Source organism: Leiobunum rupestre, chromosome 3 (assembly GCF_980474605.1).
Source record: "Leiobunum rupestre chromosome 3, qqLeiRupe1.1.hap1, whole genome shotgun sequence".
In the NCBI taxonomy this organism is placed as follows: domain Eukaryota; kingdom Metazoa; phylum Arthropoda; class Arachnida; order Opiliones; family Sclerosomatidae; genus Leiobunum; species Leiobunum rupestre.
Window position 1 is genome coordinate 65775475 of NC_143386.1, and position 18256 is coordinate 65793730.

The window sequence follows — 18256 nt, forward strand, 5'->3', positions numbered from 1 at the left end:
TTAAACGATATTATATCGTATAAATACCTTACACGGGTTCAATCTGTTATGTATGTATTTTATAGACTCATGTTGTTAAGATTGATTGCTAATTATCGGAATAGGTCACTGGCAGGGGGCGCCACACATGCGGCCTCGACCTAAAACCTCGCCTCTCCTCTCCTCCGACAGTTGCTCTCGCTTGCTCGTTGCGACATGATAATAAAGACGCAAAGTTATAATTTCTTAATATCTCGTATCTTTATTTAACCTTACACAATATGGTGCCAGAAGTTTTCGAGTTCCCACGCCTCTCGTTTTGTGCTTAATCGGCGTTTGCGTATATCATTGGGTTAATACCTTAATCGGTCTAGGCCTTGGCCTTGTTTACGATGACGACTTCTATCACTATCAAAGGCCCAGAACATTTTCACCCAGGGAATGCAAATTCAGCGGCGGCTTGGGCGCAATATCTGGCGGATTTCAAAATATACGCTACCGCTTCGAACCTCGATCGCGAAAGTGAAGCCCGTTTAGTCGCGCTGTTTCTATATACAATTGGTCCGGTGTCACGTCGCATTCGCGATACTTTTAACTTTTTAACGCTTTGGCTGACGGTGAGTCATTATCATTACAACACCTTTATGATGCTTTTGATGCTCATTATGCAGCCCATAAGAATGTCTTTGCTGTGTGATACCAATTCTTGCATACCAGGCAGGGGCAAAACCAACCCTTGGATGACTTTATGACAGATTTGAAGTATCAGGCTAGGAACTGTGAATGGGGTGATCTTCAATCCACTTTTTTATGCACCCAACTGGTAAGCGGGATGTACGATGATGACTTACGCAAGAAATTATTGGCACAGCGAAATTTTACTCTCGATAATGCAGTAGTACACTGTCAAGCCAGCGAAGCCGCTAAAAGCCACGCATCACTAATGACTCAGGACCGCCCAACGGGTCTACCTCAGGTCCCTTCTCATAGTGTCGACGCTATAACACGAGGCAACAGACACAGATGCCTCGTGGAGGTTCAACAGTACAGCCTCGGTTTACAGAACCATTTCAGCCTCATCAGACCATGATCTTATTATCCACGGACGACGGTTCGATTCCCAATAAAGGCTGATCGCTCTGTCTACTCCGGATCACCCCAGAGTGCCTCCAACTCACATATGTCTTCATGTGGGAACTGTGGCGGGGGGCCACATCAACGAAGTGCTTGCCCTGCTCGCGAAGCCCAATGTCATAACTGCTCTCGGCCTAGCCACTTTGCAGCGCTGTGTCGCTCAGCCCAACCAGTTCATTCGCTAGTGACGTCAAAACCTCACCAATACTTCAACCTCCCAGATAATTCAACTCAGTGGGATCTAAGCCAATCAGTGCAAGGTCAGTCGAATCTGTATTCCAATTCCCACATGGACGCTCAGAAAGCCTTCTGGCAAGTGGAGTTAGATGAACCAAGTTACAAACTCTGCACGTTTGCAACCCCATGGGGGCGTTTTCGGTTTCAACGGTTGGCCTTGGGAGTATGTACATCATCTTCTATATTTCAGCGCATAATGCATACCATTTATCCACCAGCTGATTTCACTATAACATTAATGGTTCCCGATTCATGGTGGAAACCGACCATCGTCCTCTGGTATCCATCATTCATAAGCCGATGCATCTCTTATCACCTCGACTCCAAAGAATGGTCCTACGACTCATGCGCTATAATCTCACTGTAACTTACGTTCCTGGAACAAAAATGTATATTGCTGATACTCTTTCCAGAGCACCAACTAAAGAAATGGCAATCCAAACGCCTGCGGTCGAAGGACAGCGTGTGGTAGTGCATGCCATCACAGCTTTGCCTGAAGGAAAAATCCAAGAGATGAAAGACGCCATAGCAAAGGACCCAGTGAGTCAAAAAATATTACAATATGCAAAAGAAGGATGGCCAAGAGCGTGCAATATTTGTCCTCAAGATTTAAAGGCCTTATGTGAACTTCAGGAAGAGTTGCACGTGCAAGATGGCCTAATTTTTAGAGGTGAACGACTATTTATTTCCTTACCATTAAGGCTTCAAGCTCTAAAACAAATTCATGTCATACATCAAGGTATAATGGGTTGTTTAGCCAGGGTGAGACAACACCTGTATTGGCCAAATATGAATACAGAAATAACAGAATTTATCCGGCACTGTGACGTCTGTCGTGCTACAAATACGCAACCACCACTACATCCTTTGCCAGTACCATCTCTTCCGTGGGAAGTAGTGGGTTCGGATCTTTTTCATCTTAATGGCAAAAATGTGGTCCTGTTAGTTCGTCGACGCTTCTGAGTTATCCTCCACAAACGCCCAAGCGCTCATTAAATTTTTGAATCCACATTTTGCCCGTCATGGAGCTCCTCAAACCCTGATTTCCGATAATGGCCCTCCATATAACTCGTACGCTTTCCAACACTTTCTCCAACAATGTGGCGTTAAACATGTTACAGCAATCCCATACCACCCGAAAGCAAAGGACTGGCTGAAAGAACCGTACAAACTATCAAAAATCTTGCAAAGAAGGCCAGTCAGGAAGGTCGTGACCTTCAACATGTATTGATGGAGTATCGGACTACACCAATCGGCAATCTTCCATCCCCAGGAGAAATGCTTATGGGCCGTAAACTGGAAACTCCACTAACAACATCAACCCAATCCCTACAACCACACTACCCAACGGAACAGATTAAACACTCTTTGGAGCAAAGACAACAATCTATGCTGATTCAGAATAGGGGCAGGAAACCGCTAGTACCAGAGATCCTGGAGATCGGAACGCCCATTTGGTATATTACGGGCCACAGGACCTGGAAGAAAGCAAGTACAAACAGAAAGGGCCAAGAACTCCATTCGTATTTGATAAGAACACTAGATAGAAAGAGTTTTCGGCGTACAAGAGAACAAAGAAAAATTGACCACGCCTATATTTAAACTCCAGAAGAGAATACACTAAAGTCAAATGTTAGAAATCAAAGTTAATTCCCATCTCAACATGGCGTAAAAACGCCAAAGTTAACTTCTGATTCGTCTCCCAGCACAATTATTTACGCGCAAATGCTAGACGAACTCGCAATTAGAGACGAATCAGTAACCCCTATTCCACCTGAAGTGATTGGAGCCATCCAAAACAAAAAGCAAGAAGCTATATTATAATAGTGAATTTGCGACACCTACAACATCCCCTCATGCAATGCTGCCTGTCAACGAAACAGCACCATTCCAAGAGCAGTGCCAAATGTATGACAGGATTCAGCCCGGAACATTTGTAGGAGTGACATCCACAGCACGTTTCTCGGTCCCGGACACAGTAGGTCAAGGAAACTCTCCGAGGCCACAACAACATTCTAAAAAGAACTCTGAACCACAACAGCATTCTTATAAGCCACATTCAGGACAACAGCTTTGCCCAGGCCTGAAAATACCTAGCAACATAAGGTCAACCAAATTTCGTTCTAACATGCAGCCTCCAAAACGGTATAGTGAAGATTAAAAAACATAATTAAATTTTTATAGACTCACGTTGTTAAGAAGTTGCTTTCCCATTACTAAAAAGTTATATCTGTCATTTTTAGGTGTAGGGCTAACCTACGCTGTTGTCTATCTACAGTTGAGTCCTACTGCAATGAGTTCTATCAAAAGTTAAACGATATTATATCGTATAAATACCTTACACGGGTTCAATCTGTTATGTATGTATTTTATAGACTCATGTTGTTAAGATTGATTGCTCCTTATCGGAATAGGTCACGGGCAGGGGGCGCCACACATGCGGCCTCGACCTAAACCTCGCCTCTCCTCTCCTCCGACAGTTGCTCTCGCTTGCTCGTTGCGACAAAGAGTATAAAAACTTTGGTTGCGACATGATAATAAAGACGCAAAGTTATAATTTCTAAATATCTCGTATCTTTATTTAACCTTACACAATACAATCTATCCCTGGGTGTCAAATGGACCTAGTAAAACAATCACAACAAATTTACTTTTTTATAAACTACATTTTTCTATGAACATATTTAATCTGTGGAAGCCTGCGGAGGCATATTTTTCGAAGGAATAACAGAAGCAGTAGAGATTAATATTTTTCTCGAAGAGATACATCACATACGTCAGATAATACCAGAAGAATGTATTAGATTAATCAGTTAGTGCCGAAATGTAATATAATCCTTGGTGGGTACTGTTTAGTAAATATTTGAAATTTTAGTATAGATATTAATTCTTATACACTTACAAACAATGGCTACAGATAAATAATGCATTCTTTTATTAAACGTTTTATCACTTTCGATCGAACTCTCGCTTGCAAGTTAAACTTTAACGTTAACTCACAGCTCAGTCATTAGCGTGTCATTTCCAAATTACCATGGAAATTGAACGAGTGTACGTCCACCATTTCATTTTTAAAGATGTATAACCCAATTACAGAATGCCTCAATAACGATGAATTAATTGGCGATGGTTACGCTATCGTCATCTGTTGCTACTTTGCTACCTTAATAATGTTTAAAATTTGTTTTCTAAGATTTGGGATTTAATAAAAGAGATATATAATGATAAAGTGACACAATCTTATACCCCAAATAAAGTCCTGGCGAAATGGCGAAATTAATGAACAAACTGTTCTTAAGATATTTTACATAAAGCGAAGCCCATGTTAACTTCCCATAACAATGATAATTTATATAAATTCTCATTCTTATGACTACAGGCTATCAAGGACCTGTTATAAAATTAGTTGACGTAAAATGCTACGGCACCGTCAACAACGGGTTAAATGTATACTGTCAATAATGTGAACCAGATAGAGTCATTCATAAATTGGGTGTCCGACGCCTAATTATTTGTGGCCTCGGTAATAATGATCAGCTAGGCTAATACCCAGGCTAAGGCACCACCTTAGGCTTAAGTCATCAAGCGACTTTTAAAGACATTAATTCAGTTGTCCGGGTTACAACGCGTAGAAGCAGGGGCGGATTAACACTGACGGCGCCAATAGGCACAGAAAATTTTGGCGCCCCTTGACATTGATATAATTAGACGTAACACTCCGGTCAAGTGGGTATGTATAGAATGTGCCCTTGGGTGTGAAAAGGAATTAACAAAATTGAAGATACGTTTTGTAAATAACAAAATATTTTTATTTTATTGGCTTCTATATATACTATCTACATCATTTTTCGCCTGCACTTTGGTTCCGAAAATGCATTAATAATATCCGAGTAATCGAGTGTGATCGTTAACTCTTTTTCAATAGCCAACAGTGAGAGATCGTTCAACTTTTCGTCCGAAAGGTTTGCCCTCAAATAATTTTTTATTCTCTTCAACGCCGAAAATGATCGTTCGGCCGAGCAATTAGTAGCTGGTGTGCTAACAAACATGCGGAAAGCTATTTCCAGGTTAGGAAAAGTTGAGATAATATTTTGTTCGATAATAAGACGGCATAATCGTAATATTGCTTTCTTTTCGACGTCGGGAATTTCAACGGTTTTCAAATAATCTCGAAAATTCAAGCACTCCTCCGTGAAGGATTCTACCAAATCTTTGTGATAGTGCACCTGTAACGCCTTAGATTTCTCAATTATATCTTGAATTGAATAAGTGCAAAGGTTCGACAAAAACTGAAATTTCTTCATAAATTCTTCGTTTATTCCCATTCGACCGAAATCCCATTCGACCGAAAGAATTTTAAAATGTAGCCCAATTGGCGGGGTGATTTGGTATTTTATTTATAAGGTATGTACTATCGAAGATCCATGTTTAGGTTAGGTTAGCTTAGGTTAGGTTAGAGTTGGTTAAGTTTACTATTTCAGTTTTGGTTCAGTTACTTTTCTTGACTAGGTGAAGATAAAAATATAATTCATGCTCATTCCATTTTATTTTCAAATAAATGCATAGCACAAAAATATTAAAATGGCATAGCTAAATTCATAGCTACTGCATCTAGTAGGGAGAGTGCTACTTCATTTTGAGATTTCAAAGGATTCTCGCGGTCTTTGTAGTAGTTTTTGATTGCGGTTGCATACCTTAAGTTCATTTCAGCGTATTTCTTTGACATTTGTTTTGGTGGTTTACCAACATCCAGATCCAGCTTTAAGCACTGGTATTCGACTTGCAAATCCTGTAGTATTTGAAGAAATGGGAAAAAAGCTGGTTTTGTGTTGAATTTGTTGTTAATTTTAAAAGCGTTCGGCCGAATGGGACACATAAAAACCGCACGTTTCGGCGGAATTCGGTCGAATGGGACACCTCAAAAACCGCCTTCGGTCGAATGGGATTTCGGTCGAATGGGACTAAAGCAAATTCTTGATACGCGAGGCTTCTACGATTCAGTTCAGAGGACACAAGATCTACTATAGCCAAAAACGTACCAACTCTAAACGTTTCTCGTCCACATTGCTCTACTTCTCCAAATCGGGTCTCATCAGATTGAAGTTTTCGTATCTTTTTTCGCTTACTGTCCAATTTATATTCTTTAACTTTAAATTTTGATTTAGCTTTTTCCTCGTAGTAATCAAACATGTCACGCATACTATTAACATAACCAATAAGTGGCCAATAAAGCTCCAAAACTATTTGAATGTCAATTTCAACATTTTGCAATTTTTGACTAACAACGTGAAATCTGTTTAAAAGCGAACTCCAGAAAACAGCCATGAAAGCCGATTCAAATCGTTCCAACTGTTTTCGGAGGCCGGCAGCCTCATTTCTGGTGACTGGTTTCTCAGAAGAATTTTCGCTTATTGTATTTAAGGCTTCAATTACAAAATCGCAATTTTCACTCAAATTGTGACAACCTTCCGCTCGTGCGGACCAACGTGTATCGGAAAGTCTTTTTAAAACTTTATTACTTGGTGGCAATACAGATATTAAAATATCCCATCTATGAGTAGAGGCTGCAAAAAACGCGTAAAGATGTTGGACAGTGGAGAAAAAAGAACAAGCTTCTTGACAACTTTCGGCAGCGCAAACTCCAACAAGATTCAAAGAATGTGCCGAGCACGGTATATATACTGCGTAAGGGTTGGCATTCTTTATTCGTGCCTGCAACCCGCTATACATTCCTGACATATTACTCGCGTTGTCGTACGATTGACCACGGCAATTTTCGATTTTTAAGTCATGGGACTCCAAGGTTTTTAGTACTGCATTTTCTAGATCTTCCGATTTGTGGCCAATTTTTGGTAAAAAACCAATAAACCTTTCAATTGGAATACCAGTACTACACTTTACAAATCGAAATATGAACGCTAACTGATCTATATGTGAAATGTCAGGCGTTGAGTCGACGCTTATAGAAAAGTATTTGGCTTCCTTGATCTCTTTAATAGTATGAGAAATCACATTTGATGCCATTAGTTTTAGGAATTCGTCACAAACGGTACTGGAGAGATAGGATATTTTGCCACGACCAGCATTACCATAACGCTCAATATGGCTTGCTAAAAATGGATCGAATTCTGCTATAAGCTCTAAGGCCATCATGTAATTTCCATTGTAGTGTGATCCAAATTTTTCATCTTTTCCTCCAAATTTAAGACCTCGGCTTGAAAGTTTCTTTATAACAGCTACTAGCCTCTTCAATATATTGCGCCAATAATTAAACTCATTTTCTATATCTGATTTTAATTGAGAATCAATTCTTCCTAATAAGTTGGCTCTCTTCACATAAGCCAATTGGCTCGCTCTATGTTCGGCCGAATTTTCATGCTGACTAAGACGGTTCGTAATATTCTTCCAGCCAGTTAATCCCGTAGTCGCTAAACTACATTTCCCTCCAAATAATCGACAAGGTGCGCAAAAAACAGCTTTTAAGCTCTCCGAGTATACCATATATTCCCGCAGTTTCACTTCACCATTTAAATGTTGTCGTTCAAACGCAAACTTTGTTAGCGCCCTTTCTTTGTCACCAAACATTCGTTTTGAAAGGCTAAAATCATTCTCGATGTTCTGATTTATTCCATATTTTAATAAATACTCAATAGTAAAATCATTTATAATCCACTCTGCTGGATCCGCACTTACTACGGGTATTGCACGACTGTTGACCTTTATTATTTCGACCGTTTTCAAGTTGCTTTCGGTTTCATCGCTATTCGTGTCAACTAACTTCACCGAAGAAACTGATATTTTGGTGTTTGAAACATCCAAGTCCATGCATTTCGAGTTATTGCAGTCTGCTTCATAATATTTATCGCCATCACTACTGGTAATGAGACTAGAACTCGCAGATAATTCACAAATTTCAATCTTAGAATCAGATTGAGACCGTACTACAAAGGAATCTAGTTTTCGCATTTTTTTTAAGAGCATTTTTCTTATTCTGAAAACCGCTCAATTTCGTTTTTGAACTCATAATGCCTATCGAATAGAAAAAAATTCAAAAATACAAACTAGCTATTGATTTCCGGTTTTGTTTCGAGGAACAACTTACGCAAAATTTTACTATATCTGTCCCCACCCGATTTTTTAATATTTTTTTTTATAGATAAATTTTTGATTATTTTATAGGCAAAACGGATAAAACGGGTTAAGAAATGGCTAAAATGGTTTATAAACGGCTAAAATGCGTTAAATTACAGCTAAAATATGTTGAAATACAGTAAAAAGTGTCAACCTTTAAAACGTTAGTACTGTTTTGCATTGTAACTTTATCTCTTTCCTCAGAAAAAATTCCAAACCTTTTAAACTTTAGTACAGTTTTGCATTTCAACATTATTTCTTTAGTCAGCAGCCCTACTTTATCCAAAACGTATTAAAATCTAGAAATATAAAGAACCGTTCTAGGAAATATATGAATTTTTATAAAATTCATATCTTGGGAAATGACCATTTCCGACCAAACATTTTAACATGAAAATAATCCATAACTTAAGTAAAAAAAATTACTACACACAAGAGTTTGTAACAAAACCTACTCTAATAACACGAGTTGAATGGGAAAAAGAGGGTATGTTAATTATTTTAAATAAAATGACCTTTAAAAATATCAATATTTTTTATTAGTTGGAGACTTAATTCGCGGGGCATTCATTCTTCAGATAATCGTTTATTTTGATGTTGGAAGAACCTTCAGCTGGTTCGCAATAGAAGTTTTGTATGTAAAACATCTTCTCTAACAACCATTTTAGCCGACAATCGCACTTGAACCTCTTTTTGGATTCACCTATGTAGAAATTTAATATTAATGATGAAATCAAGGTTAAATTAGAATCATATTAAATAATGCAATAATAAAAGTGACGTAAGAAATGTCAACATTTCTTTCAGAAGGGTTATCAATTATTGGCATAAATTAAATATTGTCATTTAATACTATTGTCTTATTTTAAATAAAGCGAAACGTTTTGTAGAGATAAAATATTGAGGTAAAACTATTGAATACGACTAATTTTTGTGCCACCGTAAAGTTAATTTATCACTATTAAAATCGCTACTATAAACAAAGTCCTAAAATACTAGTCAAGACAATCTAGTTAAAAAAGGGCCCAACCCGGTAAAAATAGTCATCTTTACGAAAATCTTGATTTCTATACAAATCAAAACGTTCTGTCACAACTTCTAATCTCCTGTAAACAGCCACTGGATTACACTACGTCATCTTGAAAAATGGCCCACCAAATTCGTTAAAAATCTCATAACGCATGATGCCACCTAGGAGTAACAAACCCAAGTAGAACGCAGCTAGACTTTAAACCTACTAACGCAGTGTTGTGTACAAATTTCATTGGACGAGCCTTTTCGCAGAACGTTTTACAGAAAGGGGTCAGATAATTTCCGAATTTTCCCCTTCGACTAATCAATGAAAAATGTACACAAGAAAATGCACTACGTTTGACGGGTTGCGTTCTCCTTGTGTGAGGTGCTGTGTTTGTTGTTCCTAGATGCCACCATCTATTTGCACGTGCTATAGATCCAATGGCTCGTTATTGTATTATCTAAACAATTTTTTCTAATTCGAAAGTAATCAAAATTATCAACTAGGAAAAAAAACATTTATTACAAACTTTCCGTCGTGATTAATAGAACTAATCCATTAAAAATTATAAAATTATAAGATTCACTTATAAGTAATGTAATAGTTCATAAGTATGCCACTGTATAACATCTCCATGGGGTACCAATCCCTCACAGTATATCAGAGTTGGCAAATTATGGTTGTTGAATTTTTGAAGTTCTGTAATGCTCTGCCAGCAGCTTAGCCGGTTCGGGTGAGCCAAAAAATTATTTCTTCCTCTCTTTCAAATAGATGAGTCGTATTTCATCACGCAATTGACATCACATCGCTTGGAAAGTGTTTTATGGCATTCTAATAAGGGATTATGTTACATTTGGTAAGACATTTTCTCTTTAGAAACAGACTAAGCCCGTTCAACGGCATATTTGCACTTCCAGAAACCCCTTTTTAGTAATTCATCCGATGCTGGTTTTATTGTTGAAATAGTTGATATCAGATTATTTCCAATAGGCCTTTCTATAAAGTAACATTGGCCTTCTTGTTTTCATGTTGCTGCTGCCTCACGGGTGACGTATCGATGAAGTTTTACTACGAAAAGCGTTGCTTATTTTATAGAAAGGCCTATTATTCTCGCTTCCCAGAGCACTTTTTCAAATCCAAATTTATTTCCAAAAAAGTTCTTGTACATTTGTGGTTTCATGGGGTAGCTATGCCCCAAAGTTTTTAGGGTGGAAATTTTTACAAAATTTAAGTAATTTGGAATTTTGAACTCAAAGTTGCACCGGTACCTAAAATCATGGCCTACATCGGCTCTAATCAGTCAAATGGGTTATTGGACCTTTTCCAAAAAATATATACTTTTCGCTACGCCCCTGATAGGCGTAAGTTTTGCTAGTTGAACCAAGTATGTTTTAATTTGCAGTAATATCCGTAGCAACCATTTTTATGTTTCTCCTTGTTTGTCGACTTTGGTTGACATGGCGTCGGAATATTCCCCAAAAACTGTTACTAGTTCACGATTTCTAATTATGCGCTCGAATTAAATGAATAAAATAAGGCTCAATTAATTTCGTAGTTACGCTAGAAAGGTTGAGGGGGTAGCTTCGCCCTCCTTGGGTACGGACCTCCGGTCATCAACAATGTAAGGGAAACGGAAATTAGGGAAGACCCACGTCATAACCACGTCGGAAAATACGTGAAATTCATAATATTTCTTTAGAGATGTGATGTTTTTTTATGATTGCACCAATGAGAAACGTGATAACGCCTTTCAAGATTAAAAATATTAGGATATTAAGTGAATGTGAATGTTATAAATTTATACTTTTTTGTATAGAATATAGCTTATAATAAGCATGGTACTAAATGTGTTTTTCTACAGAATTTTTATAATTTTGGTTAATTTTTGTTTCATTTTAATTTCAATTAAAGAACGAAATGCATTACAAAAAAGATGTAGATAATACGATAACAAACCAAACTATTCGAGCTATAGCACGTGCAAATTGGATGGTGGCATAATGCGTTATTAGGGTTTTAGCGTATTTGGTTGGCCATTTTCCAAGATGGCTGATTTTCCTCAAGCGGCAGATTGCACCAAGTAAAAGAACGCATCCATTACTATAAAAATCCCAAATTTCGCAAAACATTTATGGGGTCAAATCTTAGATTGTCTGTACTACAATACTGAAAACTGAATACTAACCAACTTTCCCGAAGTCAATGCTTATCAATTTGATATTGGGATTGTCCATTAAGGGTTTGAAAGTTTGCAAATCAAGTGTCTCCAAGGGATTACCCGTAAGCAGTAGACGAAAGCGGCCGTCCAATGTTCCTTGAATATTTGCGAAGTTTTCGAAGAGATCATTCGGAAGAAAACGAATTTTGCTGCCCCTTAAAAACAATGAATTTGATTGGTGCATTTTAAAATATGAATTCAAATCTACATCAATACATATTTTTAAAAACGTTATTCCAATGTATATATGAATTCTTCCATAAATTTTGACTAAAGAAATTTGGCAACAATAATAAATGGCTGTTGCTATTTGTACTCATATTCTGGTCGCGAAAGGCAAGCAAATAATTGGTAATCTGTGAAATGCCAAAGCCATTACGTTTTCCTAGATTATATTTTACCAGATGGATGAGTATATGTGATCGTAGGATTAATATCCTTATTGTAAATCGTTATCATTCGATGATAAATCTGCTAGAGAAAACTATTTAATTTTAATAGTCCTAAATTGAATTATATGCTTCGCACGCGGTCAAGTTTACTATATCTTTATAAATTGTGAATTTTTACGTGGGTCGTTCAGAATAATCCGCTAGTGTGATATTTGTGCCCCAGTTCATAGGTAATCTAAAATTAATATCTTCCGGAAAGTGAGAGTGTCTGATTTACTTCAAATTCAGCATGTCCAGTTTTGTGAATCCCGAACCGAAAACTTCCTTCCGAATGTTTTCGATTTGGTTTCCCTCTAACTTGATGAACGTGCAAGATGGGCAAGACAAAGAGTTATCATCCAACCAGCGAACCCCAGAATCGGTAATGCATATTCTCTTCTGCTGTTTGCCGTAGAACTGCTGGAGACTCGAGGGCAATCGTAGCCATGAGCTGTTTGTCACTTTAAGTTCTTCAACTGACTTTGCGGTGTACTGACCAATTCTTTCCCAATTCCAACTTTGAGGCACTACCATATTATCCAAGTAAAAGGTTTTCACTTTACGAAATCCTTCAATAGCAGGATTTTCATTGGGACAGTTCCAAAACGGCAACGTGGACTGAAAGACTGCAAAAACCTATGAAAACACATCAAATACAATGGCTTTAAAATGGCCAAATGATTTCCATTCGCCACTGATATGATCTTTGAACTTACGAAAGATTTCAAGGTTACTAAGTTGAATTTCAAAATCATCGAGTTTTGACAAGTCTCGTTGGTTCAAAGCTTCCTGCAATTTGGTGTATAATTCTTTGTGTCCTGAAATGTTATCGCACACGAGAACGTTGCCATTATACTTGCAGGTTTGGGCCTTTGTAAACGTAGAACCAACGGCTAACCAAAGTAAAATGTTGGTTAACAATAACTTTCTTGTCACCTTCATTGCTCCAAATTGGTTATGAAAGTGGGAACGTGGCCAGGTGCCTATCAAATACCATAGATAATATAAATATGATTTTTATTGTAGTTGCGATAAAAAGTGCGATAATTATGTGATCCATCCATAAGTTTGAAACACTTGACGAATACATGCATATATAATAAAGTCTGTATATGTATATGTATATTGGTTAGAATTATAGATAATTGATTTTGGTAACGCCAGAGTTCGGTAGCACTTTACCAATCTCAACATACGCAATCTACAACCCCAGTTTGTCAATAAGACGACACCTGTTTTTCGAATGTTTGTTTATATCTACATCGCCACTTTCACTATTTGCTTATGATCACTAACAGATGTTCAATATTCAAACACGATACTTCTGCGTATTTTGGACATCTCCTAAAATATATATTTTATTAATATTTTGCAGTAGCTACTTTTCCAAAATGATTCATTCGTAAATAGTAGACCATGTTTATTTTAATATCTATTCAACTTTAATTTGATGGTCTTAATTGTCATTATAATAAGTAACTAATTTAAATTGGTAGACCGAATGTAAAGGACTAGTAATATCCGCCTTAAATATTGATTTAGAATTTACGTCTGTATTTGTAAAATATTTTATATAGTTATGATACCGAGCTGCGTAAACGTAAGTAGTGGGGGATTCTATGAACGCCGTAATGCCTTTAGTTACGTTGCCAGTTTGACCGTATTGGTATCTCGGCTGTTTTTGTGGCTGGTTTTCCACAGCTTGGTGTCGACGCTCCTGCATACCTGGGCTATCTCAAAAAGCAATTGTAATATAGATTCTGTCCCAATTTCATTTTACATGTAGCCATATTCATTAAACAAAGTCCCACTAGATTTTCAGTTGCTTAGTGGTGTTCTCAGTGGCTCGCCCAAATTTAAATAGTCCATCCCGATCCATATAAGTGGAGTACTCAATATTCCACAGCGGAAATTCAATGGAGAAAGAAGTGGTAAAATAAGTTGAATGTGGTTGAAAATAATACCCTTACGAATATGGTTGCCCAATTGTTAATCAAAAAAAGGAATGATCGAATTATAATAAACATATTTCCTCAGGGGATTTTTTTCAACCTTGTAAATCTTGGATCATATTTCGATCAAATATTATTTGATTAAGTAATATTACATAATATTTGGATAATGGTTTGATCGGTCAATTTTTAGTACATGTATTTGCAGTAAAGAGAAAGAATAATAATAATAATAAGAAGCTAGGCTAATACCCAAGGCACCACCTTAGGCGTAAGTCATCAAGCAACTTTTAACTTTTAGGCATTAATTCAGGCGGCCGGGTTACAATGCGTAATTGTTCCGAGTTTTCACCCAGTGTCAAAAGCTGTAATCGAACTCGGCTCCTCTTGATGCTGGGCGAAAGTGTTAAACACTTCGCCACACCACTTGTACAGCGGTGTTATGTGCTCACGCTTACTAAAACGCGCAAATGTGCAGTTTCTATTATTCAATGGATCCAATTGTTTTCATTTACTAAGCATATGGTTTGTTATCAAAAACGATAAGAAAACAATCACTAGTATCAGAAGTTCGCTAAAAATTGAAAGATTCTACGTGTAGAAATTAACAATATCAAAGTGATTCATAGTGACCACGTCTATTGAAAGAAAGTTACTTCTTCAAATGCCATAAGAACATATTTAACTGAATTACAAAAAATTTACTAAACTTTCACTTGGGGCACACGCAAATCATTCTTGAACCAGTTCGAAAATTCCAGGAGTGTTATGAATTCGTGACCTAAAACTACTCGTCGGAGGTCAAATTTTATGCATGGTCGAAGCTAGTAAGTTAGAAATTTTAGCAGACGGTTGACGTAATTAGACCCCTTATACGGTTCGGCACCGTTGCGTCATCTAGACCCGTTTCGGTCACGAATAGTTTCACCCCGATCAATAATACTTTGTCGTAGGTCGTCAATGTTGCGGACTTCGACTAGTCTTCTTGTATACCAATTTTCCAAGATGTCCCCAGAAATAAAAGTTGGTATGGGTGGAAATTCGTGTTCTTTAAGTAACAAGGAGTAAACACGTCTTATGAGTGAATAAAACTTTAGACTAGCAAAAGCCTATTAAGCGTACACATCTAGAAGTATGCTATCGTTACGATTTAAAATAATGACAAGGTTATTTAAATTACCAAGAGACACAGTAAAAAATTCATTTCTTTGATTTATGGTTTCTCAGAGGTTACATGTACTCTTACGTAACAACATTACATTGATCATTGTGTTTTAAAAAGTTGCTCGAAATGGCCCCCATTGGCGTGAAGGTAAGCTTGGTCTCGTCTTCGGAAAGATTCTTGAACACGACGAAAGGTTTCTGGCGTGTTTCGGATTGTGTCGCAGGTGTAAATTATGCATTGACGTAGGTCATCAACGCCTCAAACTTCAGTCTGGTATCCCAAATCCTTGATTTGGCCCCAAGGATAGAAATCACATGGGTTCACATCAAGAGATCTGGTTGGCCATGCAACAGTTCCGACTTGGCCTATCGACCTCTGTGGAAGCTCGGTATCAAGATAAGCTCTAAACCGAAGTCTAAAATGATGGGGTGCTTCGTCGTGCATAAACCACATTCGTTGTCTTACTGCTAACGGTACGTCTTCAAGTAGCTCTGGTATAAAGGTTAAGTACGACTCACCAGTTAGTCTTGGTGGTAGAAAATAAGGTCCAACTGAATGTTCGCCAACCATTCCGCACCAGACTTAACTACACTTGATGTGACCTTACGGTAGTCACGTGCGGATTTTCTGCACTGCCACTCATGACGATTAGGTAAATTGAAGATTCCGTCACGGGAAAAATTACCCTCGTCAGAAACAAGGAGCGTACTTAACCAATTGTATCGTTAGTTTGGTCCTGAAACCACTGTTAAAATCCGACTCTTCTTGGATAATTTGCCTCAGGAAAGATTGAGCCTTTTGTAAATAAAATGGGTGGCACTGGTTTATTTGAGGATACGGCAGACAAGTACATGGTCGACTCAAAATTAACGTTCAACTGCTTCGTACTTGTCGTAGGATCATCCTCGAAGATTGTAAGTACTTGTTCCTCCACGTCTTCTGGAACGTCTCCTTTTGCAGTAGCAAGTGACTTGGGTTGTATTTTTCCAGTTTTTCTAAAGCGTCTATCAACCGCCGTGAGCGTTTGTCGATTTGTCAGCTGTCTTTGACAAAAGTGCTCCTGATACAATTGCCGCTCTTCCACCGCATTTCCCTGAGCGAGCCCATACTAAAGAAGCATACAGGCATATTCTGCATTCGTGAAGTACGCTATAGCCGAGGGGTAAGACAGTCTCAGATAATCTGTACACCGAGTTCGTGTATTTAGCACTGTTAAAGGTACACATTTTCAAGAGTTCGCGAGTTCCATTTAGCACTGTCAAAGGTACGGCAGTGTACACCGAGTTCGCAGAGTGTCTTACCCCTCGGCTATAGCATAGCAGTTTATGATACGAAATGTAAATTTAATTATTGAGGCCCCTCAATTTATTGTAAATTTGAGCCTCCTACCCGTCCAAAACAACCTTTAGGACAGGTGTTGTAGACTAAAAACATTTTTTTTGTGGGTGACTATTTAATGAGACCTTTAATTATACAAGCCAACTACATTCAGTGTACTAGCATTCGGGAAAAAAACACTGAGATAAGCTAGATACGTTCCAAAACGCCTCACAAGGTATTAAATTTGTACTTACTTATGGCATTAGAAGATTAAAAAAACTTAGACGTAACTTACTTCATTCATTTTAAAAACGCACTTTTGATACTAGTTTTGTTTTTTATCGAAAAAGATCAGAAACCAACGCTTAGTAAAACGAAACAATTGGGTCCGAGGAATAATAGAAACTGCACATTTGGAATTGGAGGTCGATTTTTGACGGCCAATGACTCGGATTTGGTTCAATTTAGGAAAACGTTTCTTAGGACCTTTTTCACTCCTTTTTGCCGAAGAACACGCATGTAAATTTGTGCCACACTTCTCTGAAACACGCTGTATAACCTTCATTTCAACGGGCCTGAGGCCCTTTTAACAGGTATACAAGGGAATTTAAACCGCGTGCGAGGGATAAAAACACGTCTGTAAAGACACGGCCAACTTTGATCACGCGCTGTTCGCGCTACTACGGCCAACACATTCGTCGAAATTCCGCGAGCAAGGATTTTACCCCTATAAACTGTACTATAATGTGTAGGAGTTCAGCGCCACGCTCGGTGGTTATATTGTCCCCAATGTAAAAACTATACTAAAAATAATAATCCGCTAGGGGCGCTGACGTCATACACATCTTTTGCTCATAGGTTAACACAGGAACGTCAACGAATGAGATGGCCGCTGTAGCGCGAGAGATGCGCGAGAAATCAAAGTTGGCCGTGGTAAAGAGGAGCGAATCTTCATGAAAATGTTTGCCATTCCACGATAACAAAAATTAAAAAATTTCAGAAAAAAACCTAAAACTTTAAATTTTGGGTGGACGCGATTTAGGCTCATAAAACAATTCAATGTTGCCAGAACAATGACCGCTTTGAAAAACTATAAAGTTAAACATACAATCTCGGTAACGCCACGACCAACTTTGATAACGCGCTGTTCGCGCTACTACGGCCAACACATTCGTCGAAATTCCACGAGCAAGGATTTTCCCCCTATAAACTGTACTATAATGTGTAGGAGTTCAGCGCCACGCTCGGTTGTTATATTGTCTTCAATGTAAAAGCTAAACTAAAAATAATAATCCGCTAGGGGCGCTGACGTCATACACATCTTTTGCTCATAGGTTAACACAGAAACGTCAACGAATGAGATGGCCGCTGTAGCGCGAGACATCAAAGTTGGCCGTGGTAATGCTAACTTCAGATTTAACCAGGCCCTATACAAGGTTAGTAAATTTTAGGCTATAAAAGGTTGCCTCGATACGCTGTGGTTGCTAAGGGCTAAGGTTGGTATCTTCGTTGCTAACGAACATCGTGACGTCACTGAGATGAGATCCTATTGAAAACCAATGGGATCTCATCTGGGTGACGTCAGCAACAGACGAATTTTGGAGGCAATCCAAAAATTATTTCAAACCGTTTCTCGATCGAGACTCCCTTGGGCCCTATAGACCTTTCGCGGCG

The 18256-nt window shown here is 38.1% G+C and overlaps 2 protein-coding genes across 4 annotated transcripts; both read right to left on the bottom strand.

Annotated features, from left to right (window-relative positions):
* Window positions 1-3622: 3622 nt before the first annotated feature.
* LOC149954390 (zinc finger MYM-type protein 1-like) lies at window positions 3623-8316 on the bottom strand. The gene is made up of 3 exons (XM_090169883.1): window positions 6390-8316; window positions 6045-6168; window positions 3623-3650 (listed from the first exon to the last, which is right to left on the bottom strand). Exons 1-3 carry the CDS (start codon window positions 8314-8316, stop codon window positions 3623-3625), a joined length of 2079 nt encoding a protein of 692 aa, XP_090026009.1.
* A 681-nt stretch (window positions 8317-8997) lies between these two features.
* LOC149954391 (uncharacterized) lies at window positions 8998-12775 on the bottom strand. Of its 3 annotated transcripts, none has more exons than XM_090170328.1 (3): window positions 12384-12775; window positions 11775-11869; window positions 8998-9184 (listed from the first exon to the last, which is right to left on the bottom strand). In XM_090170328.1, exons 1-3 carry the CDS (start codon window positions 12677-12679, stop codon window positions 9033-9035), a joined length of 543 nt encoding a protein of 180 aa, XP_090026454.1. In that variant the 5' UTR covers window positions 12680-12775; the 3' UTR covers window positions 8998-9032. The 3 variants fall into 3 exon arrangements, with proteins under 3 accessions (XP_090026454.1, XP_090026453.1, XP_090026455.1); XM_090170327.1 differs by having other exon boundaries at window positions 11682-11869; XM_090170329.1 differs by lacking the exon at window positions 8998-9184 and adding an exon at window positions 11428-11596 and having other exon boundaries at window positions 11682-11869.
* Between the last annotated feature and the right edge of the window lie 5481 nt (window positions 12776-18256).

Coding starts and splice junctions, on each gene's coding strand:
- LOC149954390 (XM_090169883.1), bottom strand. CDS start 8,316: ATGCGAAAACTAGATTCCTTTGTAGTACGGTCTCAATCTGATTCTAAG. Junction 6,169..6,389: donor ACGAGAAACGTTTAGAGTTG/GTACGTTTTTGG, acceptor ACACAAAACCAG/CTTTTTTCCCATTTCTTCAA. Junction 3,651..6,044: donor TACGCTGAAATGAACTTAAG/GTATGCAACCGC, acceptor AACTTTTGATAG/AACTCATTGCAGTAGGACTC.
- LOC149954391 (XM_090170327.1), bottom strand. CDS start 12,679: ATGGTAGTGCCTCAAAGTTGGAATTGGGAAAGAATTGGTCAGTACACC. Junction 11,870..12,383: donor CTGGACATGCTGAATTTGAA/GTAAATCAGACA, acceptor ATTGTTTTTAAG/GGGCAGCAAAATTCGTTTTC. Junction 9,185..11,681: donor CATTGACTTCGGGAAAGTTG/GTTAGTATTCAG, acceptor ATTTCTACATAG/GTGAATCCAAAAAGAGGTTC.